The sequence below is a fragment of the Homarus americanus genome, unplaced genomic scaffold (genome assembly GCF_018991925.1).
Source record: "Homarus americanus isolate GMGI-L3 unplaced genomic scaffold, GMGI_Hamer_2.0 scaffold32583, whole genome shotgun sequence".
Lineage (NCBI taxonomy): Eukaryota > Metazoa > Arthropoda > Malacostraca > Decapoda > Nephropidae > Homarus > Homarus americanus.
The window spans coordinates 15,068,596-15,083,156 of NW_024713129.1; the positions used below are offsets into that span (position 1 = coordinate 15,068,596).

A 14,561-nucleotide genomic window follows, 5' to 3' on the forward strand; every position below is an offset into this window, starting at 1 on the left:
TGTCACCTCACTCTTACCGGGATTAACTAATGCTGTTACGAAGCTCTCCTGAACGACCCAAGATTTGCTGTTGATAGCCAGTTAGTTCTTGACGACGCCAGACCCCTTAGTGTGGAGAGAGAGAGAGAGAGAGAGAGAGAGAGAGAGAGAGAGAGATGAAAGGTAGAAGGATGAAAGAAAAATAAAGAGAAAGTAAAGAAAAAAAGAAAGCCAGGCAGCCTCTTCATCAAAAAATATAATCCCCACCTTAACTTTTCAGCCCCGGCCTGTGTAAGCTTCTCAGAGCCTTGATGTATAATACTCTCTCTCTCTCTCTCTCTCTCTCATACTTTCTCTTGACCTAATTTTTTATCTCTTTCTATTCCTTTCTATCTCTCACTTTCTATCTCTCACTTTATCTTATTTTCTACCTCTCACTTTCTTTTACGTTATCTTACTCTCTCACTTTCTCTTACTCTTGTTTGCTCTTTCTCTCTCTCTCTTGCCTTTTACTCTTTCCCTCTTACTCTCTCACTTCCCTCACACAGTTTTAATCAATCAATTTTCTCTCAATTTCCTCCTTTAGTCTTGTTTATATCTTGAGGAGGAGAGAGACCTGTCAATTCTTCAGGTCCCCGTAGTCAACATAGGTCTCCAGGTCCCCGTAGTCAACATAGATCTCCAGGTCCCCGTAGTCAACATAGGTCTCCAGGTCCCCGTAGTCAACATAGGTCTCCAGGTCCCCAAGTAGTTAACACAGGTCAACAGAGGACGTCAACACAGGCCCCTCCTACTCATCAACACGGGTACCAGGTCATCAACACAGGTACCAGGTCATCAACACAAGTACCAGGTCAACACAGGTATGCCCTCATCAACACAGGTACCAGGTCATCAAGACAGGTACCAGATCATCAAGACAGGTACCAGGTCATCAAGACAGGTACCAGATCATCAAGACAGGTACCAGGTCATCAAGACAGGTACCAGATCATCAAGACAGGTACCAGGTCATCAACACAGGTACCAGGTCATCAACACAAGTACCAGGTCAACACAGGTATGTCCTCATCAACACAGGTACCAGGTCATCAACACAGGTACCAGGTCATCAACACAAGTACCAGGTCAACACAGGTATGCCCTCATCAACACAGGTACCAGGTCATCAACACAAGTACCAGGTCAACACAGGTCCGCAGGCATTTCCCTCCATCAACACAGGTCTACAGGTCCCCAATTCGTCAAGATAGGTCCCCAGGTCATCAAGACAGGTCCCAGGACGTCAACTAGTACCTAATGTCTTGAGGTTCCTCCGTAATATGGCGTAAAACCCTGCCACCAACGAGCGACACCCGCCTGCCATTGTCTGGGTCGGCGGGACACTAAAGTTGTCCTTCCACACGATCGCTGTGGCGTGGAGTGATGTGGTGTGGGGCGGTGTAGGGAAGGGAAGGGAAGGGAAGATTTTAGGAGCTCTATAAACCGTGTAGGTGACACTTTCAAGTTATCAAGGACATATAATTCTGTTGGGTGATCCACTGGAGGCGTCAAGTGGACAACTGAGCGTAACAGATCCTACTAGAGCCTGAGAGAGAGAGAGAGAGAGAGAGAGAGAGAGAGAGCCTTGAAACTATCCCACCTCCTCAAACTTCACCTGACGAAGTAGACTCGGGTAATCCTCCATGAGCCGCCTGAAGTCTCTACAGAATAATAAGGAGAGATCACCTCCAGAGCCGCGGTTGGTATCATTACTGCTCTAGGGGATCTACGAGGAACTAACAAGAACAGTCACCCATTTATAGGCCTCCGTTAGCCTCCGTCAGTCCCTCAGCCAACGTCAGCCTCTCTCTCCGTCAGCCCCTCAGCCTCCGTCAGCCCCTCAGCCTCCGTCAGCCCCTCAACCTCCGTCAGCCCCTCAACCTCCGTCAGTCCCTCAGCCTCCGTCAGTCAGCCTCCGTCAGCCCCCTCAGCCTCCGTCAGCCTCAGCCTCCGTCAGCCCCTCAGCCTGTCAGCCTCAGCCTCCGTCAGCCCCTCAGCCTCCGTCAGCCCCTCAGCCTCCGTCAGCCCCTCAGCCTCCGTCAGCCCCTCAGCCTCCGTCAGCCCCTCAGCCTCCGTCAGCCCCCTCACAAAACCAGGGACGACCCAAGACGATCATCAACCACAAGAAAGTTAAGAGTCGACGCGAGACAAGAAGCTCGCCAAGTCTGTTGAGTGTCGAGAGGCAAACCTGAAGGACATACTTAAATACTTCCTAGTGTTTACAGGAGTCAGGAGGAGGACGACGACGAGGAAGAGAAGGATGAGAAAGAGTAGGAAGATGTGTGCTGAACGAGGACCCCATGTTTATACAGCGTGACGTAATACCGCCCACTAAGCTTACCACACACACACAACTTCTGACGATCCTTGGGGTAAGCGCACACACACACACACCAGGATTAAACAAGTCACCCATCACATTCTTGCATATCAGAATACCACACACGCGTGATAGTGAAACAAGGCAAAGAAACACCGCAGTTTATGTATGCACACGTCCACCTCCCCCCCCCGCACACACACCACTCACTCCTACCCCCCCACACACACAGCACTCACTCCCACCTCCCCCCCACACACACACACCCCACTCACTCCCACCTCCCCCCACACACACCACTCTCCTCCCTCCCGGACACATAAGGACACGTGTAGAAGTGTCCAATACAATATATTCAAGACAAAGAAAATTGACACATATGAACTATAGACTTTTTGGAACATTGAATTTAACCCAACCCAACCTAACCTAACCCAACCCAACCCAACCCAACCCGACCTACCCAACCCGACCCAACCCAACCTAACCCAACCCAACCTAACCCAACCCAACCCAACCCACGTAAGACAGATCAACCCCGCCGTGTTGTGGGTTGAACACTGGATCATCTTTTGTCATTTAAGAAGGGGGAGTGGGTGGAATCTGGGGGGTTAGTTCGTGTTTAAGCGGATCTGTTGGGTGAATCCACTTCTCACTCCACTGTGACTATAACACTCACCCCCCTCCCCTCTACTCGTAAACCCGACCTAACTTAAACTATCTTAGGATCCTATGACGTAGATAAACATTAACCTAACTAATTTATTATTTACAAACAAACCAATTAGTAACCCCAGAAAATTTACCTTCAAAAAAATTAAATACAAAAATCTCTGCACTTGTGACCGCGGCATCGATGGGATAAAATGAACTCAAACTGGCGTAAACATCACCTAACGAGCTACACAATACGGCGCCTAATGAACAGAACACACAAGGGCTATATTTATTTAACATCGAGCAACTACTTAGGGGTAAATTACACGCACAGTCACGTAGTTGATTCTAATATTCATTCAATCGATTAATTGACGGTAAAATAAACGAGACATTATGTAAAGGAACGAAACACGTTATTAGAGCAATTGGTTAGTTAGGTTAGCTTAAGTTAGGTGAGGTTAGCTTAAGTTAGGTGAGGTTAGCTTAAGTTAGGTTAGGTTAGCTTAGCTTAAGTTAGGATAGGTTAGCTTAAGTTAGGTTAGGTTTGCGTCAGGTCAAGTTCCATATTAAAGAAACCTCCACACAGCTAATGACTGATTAACCCAGAGAACATCCAGGTCAGGTCAGGTCACTGTTGTGTAGTGTATAAGAGGAGGAAGGTCGGGGTCAGTAAAGGTGATAGGAGGGAAGAGAGGTCATTCATTACCTTGGCTCTCTCTCTCTACTCCTGTCTGTCTGTCTCTCTCTCTCTTCTCCTTCCTCTCTCTCTCTCTTCCTTACGGTGTCTCTCTCTCTCTCTTCTGACGTATAAGATAAGTGTACTGACGCAGAGTAAGTAACTACCCGGCCACTCTACCAAACTCCTCTTTACATTTCTCTTACTATAAATATTCTGCCTATATGTAATATCCTCTTCTGGTGAGCTTTGTCTTTAACTCACACACACACACACACACTGCCACACCCCCCCCACACACACACACACCACACCTGCCTCCCCCACACACACACCCACACACCCTCCCCACACCCCCACACACACACACACCACACCTGCCTCCCCCCACACACACACCACACCTGCCTCCCCACACACACACATTCACTACATTAAAAACATTCCCATGACGTTACATATCATAAAATATCAGTTATCAAAACATCTACTTAACTTAACTTAACTTAACTTAACTTAACCTAACCTAACCTAACCTAACCTAACCTGCTGTTTATTATTTCATCGAGTATGTAATTATAGTTTTATCATTTATCAGTAAGAAATATTTAAGATAATAAATAACTCCAATATTAAATGCTTTATACAACAGACGCGCCTCTCGTAAGAACCAATGGCTGAGCAACGATGTAGGAAGTCAACCAATGAGAGGAGAGATCGTTACACACTCGACCACTCAGAACGCTGGATACTCAACACACCCGCTGCCCAGGAGAAGCTTCCATATGTCGCAAGGTGGCACAGTTACATCAACATATTTAGTGGTATCTTAATTACACGTCAGACTGGTTATTACAGCAAGATTTAATTCACACTAATATTTGTTTATGAACTCTTACTGTATTCCATTACTGTAATACTAATATGATAATAAAAATAATTTGTATAACGAATAACTAAAAGTACTACAAATTTCATGTTCTAAAAAACGTCTCCCCCCCCCTCAGTACTGTATAAAACCAACAATAGAACCAGCGCCAGCACGAGCAGTCGCCAACGCCCAGTGATCCACTTCACCCATCACTGACACGCTTTCGTAGGCACTGGTGCTCTAGTAATTTAATGGCTCAAAATACTAATCACACACACACACACACACACACACACACACACACACGTGCTACCAATTAAATCCAGCAAGGGCAAACCCCATCGCTTGGCATTCGCTTTCACCCCGCAAAGTGACGCAGTTAACGAAGCTACGCCAGGCGAACTATCACCCACCTGCCAATAGTGATACTCGCTTAAGCCAGAGAAAGAGTTGCTACCTGGATATAATGTCTCAGGTGAATACTAACACGGTAAAGGACTAATTATAATTCTGATCACAGGTGTACCACGAGGGACGGCGGCCTGTACACACACTGCCTAACAACACACAAGTACAGGCGAGAGAAGAGGGAGACAGACAAGAAGAAGAGAAGAGGGAGACAGACAAGAAGAAGAGAAGAGGGAGACAGACGGAAAACGAGAGAAGGGAAAATACAGAAGTGCAGAGACAAATATATAAAGAGAGAGAGAGAGAGAGAGAGAGAGAGAGAGAGAGCAATACTTGGGACAAATATACAAAGAAGGAAAATGAAAGTAACAGATGAATAAATAGGAAAAAATTACTAAAAGATGAATAAGAGACAAACAGACAAACAAACACATAAAGCTAAAAATATAATATAAAACACAAACTATTTCAAGCTCAAGGTAACATATGCATACGGGTTATCCAACAGAGCAAGACAATGCTTTACCACAACACCGGTACACAGAGGTCAATAAGGTTCAATATTGTACTCTTAACACCCCCTTCGGTCTAATGATGCAACATCCTAGCATTGTTGCAACGTTGTCTCAATGCGGTGCCAGACTAACAAATGTGCAGACAAGAGTAGATGTTGTGGTGGTGGTGATGTGGTGGTGGTGATGTGGTGGTGGTGGTAGTAGTGGTGGTAGTGATGGTGGTAGTGTAGTGGTAGTGGTGGTGGTGCCGGTAGTAGTGGTGATGGTGTCAGTAGTAGTAGTGGTGGTGGTGGTGGTGGTGGTGGTGGTGGTAATTGTGGTAAGGGGATCATTAGTCTGGCTTCAGCGTCATAATGGAAGGTAACCTGTCTCCTTGACCGTGTGTGTGTGTGTGTGTGTGTCTGTGTCAAATATTCACAACACGAACCGGAAATCATTACGTAAACAGAATAGATATTTAAAACTCGACTAGTGAATTGTTTACACAGAGCTCCTAACATCAAGAATACAAACAAATAAACAAACACACTGACATATTTACACCACATTATCATATCTTTGTTGTTTAATTTCATCAGGTAACACAGACCAGGTATTTCTTTTCTTGGCTATTCTTTCATTTCTTAATTTTCCTCTTCAACATATTCTTCTTATTCTTCGTTCTTGGGATTTTGTTTTCTTATTTTTCTTCCTTTCTTTTCCTAATTCTCTCTTCTCTGTCTTCCTTTCTTTACTCTGCTGTTCGCTGGGTCATGTTTGGTCGAGCAGCATTTACACACACGCTTGTTGCAGGCTAGTATTATAGGTCAGTCAGACTTCTTGGCACGAGAAAGAGAGAGACTGTGTGTGTGTGTATACAGGGGAGGGGGTGGTAAGAATGAGGAGAGGGGGAAGTGAGAGTAAACGGAGGAATGAGGTAAAAGCGAGGAGAGGAGGGAGTTAAGAACGAGGGGGTGAAAGGAAAGGAAAGGAAGGGAGAGAAGGAGGAGGAGAGATGAATGAAGGGAGATATAAAAGTAAGGGGGGAAGAATGAGGGGAGACAAATAAGAGGAAGGGAGAAATGAAAGAGGGGAGAGGAGGAATAAATGAGGGGAGAGAGAGAGGGGAACAAAAGATAATCAATCCCTCGCCTCACCCCCACTAGTACAGTAGGTAGACACGCAGTCGCCAAGCCTAGTACACCTCCCCTCTTCCCCCTTCCCTCCCTCTCCTCTTCCCCTCACACCCCTCCCCCTCCCTCTCCTCTTCCCCCCTCCCTCTCCTCTTCCCCTCACACCCCTCCCCTCCCTCTCCTCTTCCCCTCACACCCCTCCCCCTCTCCGACCTTGACATACATTCACCTTAACGTCCGCATTGGCCTTGGTTACTGGGGTCTCTCTCTCTCTCAAGTAGGATAGCGAAGTGGGTAGTAGGATGGGATGGGATGGGATGGGATAGGATGGGATGGGAATAGTGAGATAATGACGATAAAAACAAACAAGAACGTGTAGCTTCATGTAGATATAAAAGTAAAACAAACAAACAGAGATCACGTTCACATCTATCAAAAAACATCCCAACACCACACATCAAAACAACAACACCATCTCCTAAAACAAACACAATATATCCTTTAAACTGTCTACACGTAAACAACATCACCAATTTTAGTTAAACAGATGATCTTAAACTGTTCTATAATTCACCATAAAGAGACTTAGTGAAGATAGTTTATTAATGAATGGGATATTACTAACTCTTGCCTAAACCACATCTACTACAACATACTCTTAGAACACAAGTCAGCTTTATCTCAGCTTATTCAGGATTAGAACGTTTATGTAGGTTAAAACAGTGTAAGAATGTATTAAAGATTAAGTATTTTTTTTTAGTAAGAATTGGGTGATAGTCTATTTTGTCTCTGTAACTCGGGAACCATTGGGTGATAGTCTATTTTGTCTCTGTAACTCGGGAACCATTGGGTGATAGTCTATTTTGTCTCTGTAACTCGGGAACTCTTTCAGTGCCTTCTGTTGTGACGTCTGCAGTATAAGCGGCCATATGACTACTCCTGGGAAAGTGCAGGACGCAAGGTAGATAGTAGCGAAGGACTAATCACGAGGCGCGTGGTATAGTGGCGGCCAAGTGCCAAGGACAGGTGCCAAGAACAAGTGCCAAGTGGGGCAGAAGATTCACTATGGGCTGCCAGCTTGGTCATTACCGCGTATAGAGACAAGTTTCTCAAAAGATTATCACTACTATTAAAATTTCACCTTCAGGTACAAACACATACTACTGACGAGGCCACTTGATCTGTAAGGTGGACAAGACAGTCAAAGGTGTGTCGGAATTTCAATCAGAATTTTATGAGAGCCACGACAAAACTAATTAAGTTATTCTTGGAAACCCGAGCGTCCTGACCCAAGCAACCACCGGTGTAGGTGTTCTTGTTCCTCTACCCAGGTAATGAGACAATCTTATTCCACAACAGTATTTCTGGCTCCTACTACTACCACTATTACTACTACTACTACACTAAATATTGATAACACTAAACTAACTACCACTACTACTTCTAATTACTACTATTCTACTACAATACTAACACTACAATAATAATAATAATAATAATAATAATAATAATAATAATAATAATAATAATAATACATTCTTAACAGGCACTCGTACCCTATGACCACCACCCCCCCCAACGGAGCTCAGGGAGGGGGGGGGGCACCTGTCACATTCTTATATGACGGCAGCAGTTGAAGTCATTATTGTCTCCGGCCGAGGGAGGACCATTCTTCTGTTGTTGGCACATGTTTAGACCTTCTGCAGTAGTGTTCATGGTGTGGTGACTATATTTAATGACTGGCTACGCCTCCCTCACTAGTAACTATATCATATTGTTAACCTCCAATGTGGTATGACTGTAAACCCTCTCAATACCGGACTTCTCAATAAACCCTCTCAATACCGGACTTCTAAAATTAATGGATACAGTAAACCCTCTCAATAGTGGACTCCTCAATACAGTAATGGATACAGTAAACCCTCTCAATAGTGGACTCCTCAATACAGTAATGGATACAGTAAACCCTCTCAATAACAGGGAGGGAGGGAGGATGGGAGGGAAGGAGAAGAGGAAGGGGGAGGGAATGAAGGAAGGAAGGAAGGAAGGAAGGACCTGGGTGTAAAAGGTTGAAGACGGCACCAAAGAGAGTCACGGTGTTGTCTTGGCCAGCAGCGGGGGAAGTATTACTGTACCCCACACACACGTGACTGCTCTTCTCTCACAGTTTCCATCTGTCTACGGCCCTCTCAATATATATTTATGTCTCTATTTATTCACATGTTTCTCTAGTTCTTCCTTTAAAACACACACAGTTGCTGACCACCAAAATTATTACTATTTACTAACCAATTCCAAAAGATCGTATCATTTAACATAACCAACTTTCACTCTTCCCCACACGCTATCTATACTCTGTGTGTGTGTGTGTGTATGTGTGTGTGTATGTGTGTGTGTGTGTGTGTTTGTGGGTGTGTGTGTAACAGATGGAGGTCGTGTTTATGTTTATTATTGTAACCAACAAATAAAACCCACAGTGTCCTTTGTTTACAAGAGTCAGCTGATGTAGTACGTCACATGAGAAATAATTTTAGCAATCAGCTGATGGAGCCCAGAGTGGTTTGTTTACATTAATCAGCTGATGGATACCTTATGGGTGTTTGTATACGGTAATCAGCCGAGTCTCAAGACATGCTCCTGAAAGACATGGGGGGGATGGGGAGGGGGGATGAGGAGGGGGGGATGGGAGGGGAGGGGAGGGAGGGGGGGCATTGTATTACTTGAAGGGAGAGAAAAAATGGAGGGTCTGACGGGTGGGGTGACATCATACTCTCCACACACATGGCCACACACACCACATGGCCACACACACCACATGGCCACACGCACCACATGGCCACACACACACCACATGGCCACACGCACCACATGGCCACATGACCAAACACATATTCCCCTTTCAGGCCACTTTGTTACCTTCCTACCACGACTCTTATCAATGTTATCTCCACTACCCACGCCCTCAACACAACCCACGGCCCACACACACTACCCACGCCCTTCAACACACCACTACCCACGCCCTTCCACACACAACCCACGGCCCACAACACACTACCCACGCCCTTCCACACACAACCCACGGCCCACAACACACTACCCACGCCCTTCAAAACACAACCCACGGCCCACAACACAACACTACCCACAACACACTACCCACGCCCCTCAACACAAGCCGCCAACACTCAACATGAAATCAAAACACGTTATCCCAGTGATCATTCCATCTGCCCCACATGAGGTGATCTGTGGACAAAGGCGGCGTCTCTTATCAGTGTATTTCCCGGTGGTTAAGAATTGCTATTGACGGAGATAAGAAGGATAAGAGCCTTCCTTTTATCCTCACGGCGGGCTACAGTGTATGTCAGGGCTAGTGTATGTTCCTCTTTCCCCGATATCTTTCTTTCTCCCCCTCCTCCCCCTTCCTATTTCCATGACCCTCACCCCTCTTTAGTTTCCTGTTCCTTTCCCCCCAACCAACTTCCCTCCCTTACCTCCCCCCCTTCCCACATAGTCTCCCTCACAGCTCATTACTCCACCACCACACACTTGACAGCAGCTCGTCCACGTCTGAGGCACTTCACGGGACGCTCTCACACTTAACCTGTAATGGGAGACGTATTACCGTGTCTGAGACGAGGAGATGAGGCCAGTGGTGGTGAAGGAAATGGTGGTCCAGGTGTGTGTGTGTGTGTGTGTGTGTGTGTGTGTGTGAATTCTCTCTATCTGTCTCTCTCTGTTAGTCTATGTAAATTTATTCTCTCTCTCAATACCCATCGCAAATTTTCTCCCCCTTTAACACACTAAACTACCATTAACCCTCAACTTACACCCTCCAGCCAACACAGTTCAAGGTACTGCTCAAGAGTATGCAACTAAGATGTCGAGGAGGAGCAAATACAGCGAAATAAACATGTAAACGAATGCTAACATAAACTAACCTAACATAACATAACATAACCTAACCCAACCTAATCCGACTTAATCCGACTTCATGACTGGAAACTTTGTTTAATCCAATCAATTAGGTTAGGTAATCTCAATCATCATATGCCAGGCAGTGTCGTATGTCCAAACAGACCAGAGAGAGAGAGAGAGAGAGAGAGAGAGAGAGAGAGGGAAGGAAGGAAGGAAGGAAGGAAATTTCTTACACTTCATAACTTATTCACTAATTTAAGGAGCTTATAATGTACTACTAAACGCAACTAAGAAAACAGAAATCACTTACGTAGTATGCAAGAACCTGCGGACAATTGAGAATAAAAATCATTAGATGGCATACAGGTAACACAACAATATAGGTAACAACAATAACACTATATCAAAACAACTGAGAAATAGAGAGCGAGAGAGAGAGAGAAGGAAAGTGAGAAAAAGTAGAGAGAAACGAAAGACACTCACGCTTCATCCTCACAGTCGACGGAGATGCAGATGCTGTCCCGCCAAGACGAATCTGACTCCTGGAAGAAAAACAAAAGAACATCTGAGAAAAACAAGCATCTATAAAGACACTTATAGAATACATAAATATAGATACCATCAGATACGACGCGCGCGCACACACACACACACGTCACCTTCAAATATAAAAATTAAGGGAGAGAGAGAGAGAGAGAGAGAGAGAGAGAGAGAGAGAGAGAGAGAGAGAGAGAGACTACCTTCAAACATCAAAACCAGGGCAAAAAAATAAGAGACAGACAGACAAAAGAGACGGAAACAAACAGACAGACACACAAGTCCCCTACAAAACCACAATTAAACACCAACTTACAAACATACAGTACACACATGACCGTTAATACACACTTTTCCCACGTTAATGTTCACACACTACACCACAAAGGGGTCAAACTGGCCTCAGATATAAACAAAGCCAGTGAAGAGACGGTCCTTGATGCCAGGCGTGTGCGTGTGTGTTAACTGCCACTTACATCACCCATACACTCACTCACAGCATAAACTTCACTTCCACCACGAGAAACTTCAACCAGTTTCTACGTTGTCAAATATATGTTATTTACACAAACTCAAAACACAACATTCAACCATAACATTTAAACATAATAAATAACAACTCCACATACCACAAAATAAAAATCACACAATCAACATTCAATAATAAACAAAGAATATTATGCAAATTCTACACAAACTTAATGTATAGGGTAACTAATTAACTATGTACGACTTCAAGAAAGCCTTATCAAAATACAGGAATATCACCAATACGATTTTGTATGTTTATTTAATAATAATACACAATACAGCATCATGCACACATCATGCAGTATGGCCCAGTTGCATGATAATCCATTAAATAGAATTACCAAGATGACATTTTTAATTCTCAGGTGTTTATATTGGCGGATGAGGTAAGATGTTGTAGAATTAAGTCAAATAATAATAATAATAATAATAATAATAATAATAATAATAATAATAGTAATAATAATAATGATAATGATAATGATAATAATAATAATAATAATAATAATCTCTGGGTTTTCTAGAAGGTTCATTGCCCTGCCTTAGGAATATATTTGGTAGTGAAATAACAGACTGATGAAACCTGTCGCGCATCAAGAAAAAAATCGGCTTCGAAACTTGTGTCCGAGGATTGCCGCGGCTAGACTCTCAAAAAACTTAAATCAATAATTATCCTCATGCATCTAATTGGTGTATATAAAGCAACGAGACAAAGCTAGCGACTAATAATATGACGTAAACACTTCCCTGACTTGTGAAAATTTTAAAATCTGTAAACATCCAAGTCGACAATATATCGTGTTATAGCTCTAATAAATTTTTACCATCATGTATATAAAACACTTATAAAGGAAAAATATGTAGAATCATAAACATAATGGTGGTAAAAATCTTAAAATTGTTGGGAAAAATAATACTTTTTTTTTCCCGCTCGTTTTGTTTAGTCATGGTAACAAATTCTTGAATGTGTCAGAAGGCACGAGAGGCCGCGGGGATTTAGTCCTTTTTATTTATTTACCAATTTAAAATTCTTTTCATATGGACAAGTTTTATATAAAAATAAAACAACATCTTTAATAATGGTTTTATTATCAGTATTTTTTATTTAAAGTTGATACGAATTTAATATATTTTGATTTCTCAGATTTTAGGAGAATTCTTTGTATATTTTACTTATTTTAATCTATTTTAATCATATTTATTCTTGCTGCTATTATTATTATTATTATTATTATGCAGCAACTTATTTAATATTCTTACGGTGTGTGTGTGGCAAGACACCTTATTGTAACGTCTTGTCGTGTGTGTTCCGTCAGCACGTACTGAATCATTAACAGTGAAAAGTTTTAAAAAATTAGAAGCTTCATCTCATCTTTCTCTCGAGTGTCTTAACAATTTTTAGAAGTATTTTTTTTGCCATACTTTTTTTCCATCTGCTTTGAACTTTTTTTTATATGGTTGTCAGTCGAGGTATACAGAATATGCTTTATAAACACCTATTGTGATTTTCAATTATTTTTAGAAATATACCAACAAAATAATAAAGTTAAATATTATCACCATTTTTCTCAAATATTTCAACAAAATACTGCATTAACTAAAAGAATAAATAAATAAACAGGAAAATAATGAGACTCGCTATTTAGTTGTATAAATGAACTTTCACTAATTCCCTGTGACCTCTCAACTTCCTCAGTCTCAGAGGCACAGAAGGCACCAGTAATACAATATTCACATGAGTGTAGGACCCTCACGTCGCGACTCAAAAAGCCTCATACGAATGAAAATATCAACAGCGGCTTTTTTTTTACAAAGTAACCATCTTGGTGAGCGGTCGCCGCGCGCTCACTTTAGTGTAATCTCCTCCCATTGTTGTCACGGTGAATGAGTCTTCAGCTACGTGGGACTCTGGTGGGCCATAATGCTGGGTCACGCAGATAGCAACAAACAGGAATTTCCCTGACATGATCTTGTCGGCCTCCAGAGATAAATCTCTGATTTTGTGGAAGCTCACACGTGAAGAGAACAGCGGCCTGGGTAACAACAACACACACACTCACTCACTCTTGCTTCACTACCTCTGGCACGCAGTAAACACCACGAGTTTACAACATATACTTATACTGTATTATATATACAGGTATTTATTTATCTTGATAAAATCACACACATACATCTAAATACCTACAAAAAAAAACTTTAATACTAACGAAAATTAGTTCTCTAAATATTCAAGTTTGATCTTAATTATTTAACGTAAAAAAAAGGAAACGGAAAACCACTTTTTTTTAAGAATTAGTTGTAACGTTTTAACAAGATGGTCTTTGCCCCATACGATGTGATGACGTCAGCGGAAGTCAGGGCTGGGAACACCCGTCTGAAAAATGAAGCCGATATATTATACTCATTTATTATTTCAATCTCTAATCGCACTATATAACTGTAAAAAAAATTAATTTTATAATAATTCAACGCAAGAAAATCATTATATTTTATTAAATGCAAATTCTGTAAAATTAGGAGTATGGGTGAAACTACATCTAGTTCAAGTTGTCTAACGTGTCAGGGGAGTAGCGTCTTGGCTGCTTCAGGGTTAATGCACTTATTTTGAGTTCATTAAAAAATAAACCACATTATCGAATTTACATATAAGAATTTACATTGTACAATGTAAAAATTTGATGTAATAAAACCGACCTTTAACTAAACTGAAGCAATTTTACCTGGTCATCCAATTTACGATAGATCTCTAAGCAGGAATTAGAAAACCGAATTACTGACATAATTGCAGTGAAGAAGTTGTTTTGGCGCGTAATTCAAACTAATCTAAATTTACACTACAAGTACACCTTTAATTTTTATTTTTAAGCTAACTAATTTATGAATAGTTATTGTTATCGCCGCTGGCTTCAGCTACAGTGCTGGCGTGTGATGCCAATAAATCTTTCGACCTGTGACCTCGCCAGATGTAGAAGTGTTTACAGACAAG

General features: G+C 42.4%; 1 protein-coding gene across 8 annotated transcripts in view; it reads right to left on the reverse strand.

Annotated features, from left to right (window-relative positions):
- LOC121868529 (glutaminase kidney isoform, mitochondrial-like) overlaps positions 1–14,561 on the reverse strand; it is a 111,170-nt gene that overhangs the window by 76,770 nt on the left and 19,839 nt on the right. For all 8 annotated transcript variants that reach the window (XM_042369273.1, XM_042369263.1, XM_042369254.1 and 5 more), the window contains exons 2-3: positions 10,988–11,046; positions 10,815–10,829 (exon numbers count right to left, since the gene is read on the reverse strand). In XM_042369273.1, the coding sequence (XP_042225207.1) occupies positions 10,815–10,829; positions 10,988–11,046 (74 nt within the window). The remainder of the gene's footprint in view (positions 1–10,814; positions 10,830–10,987; positions 11,047–14,561) is intronic.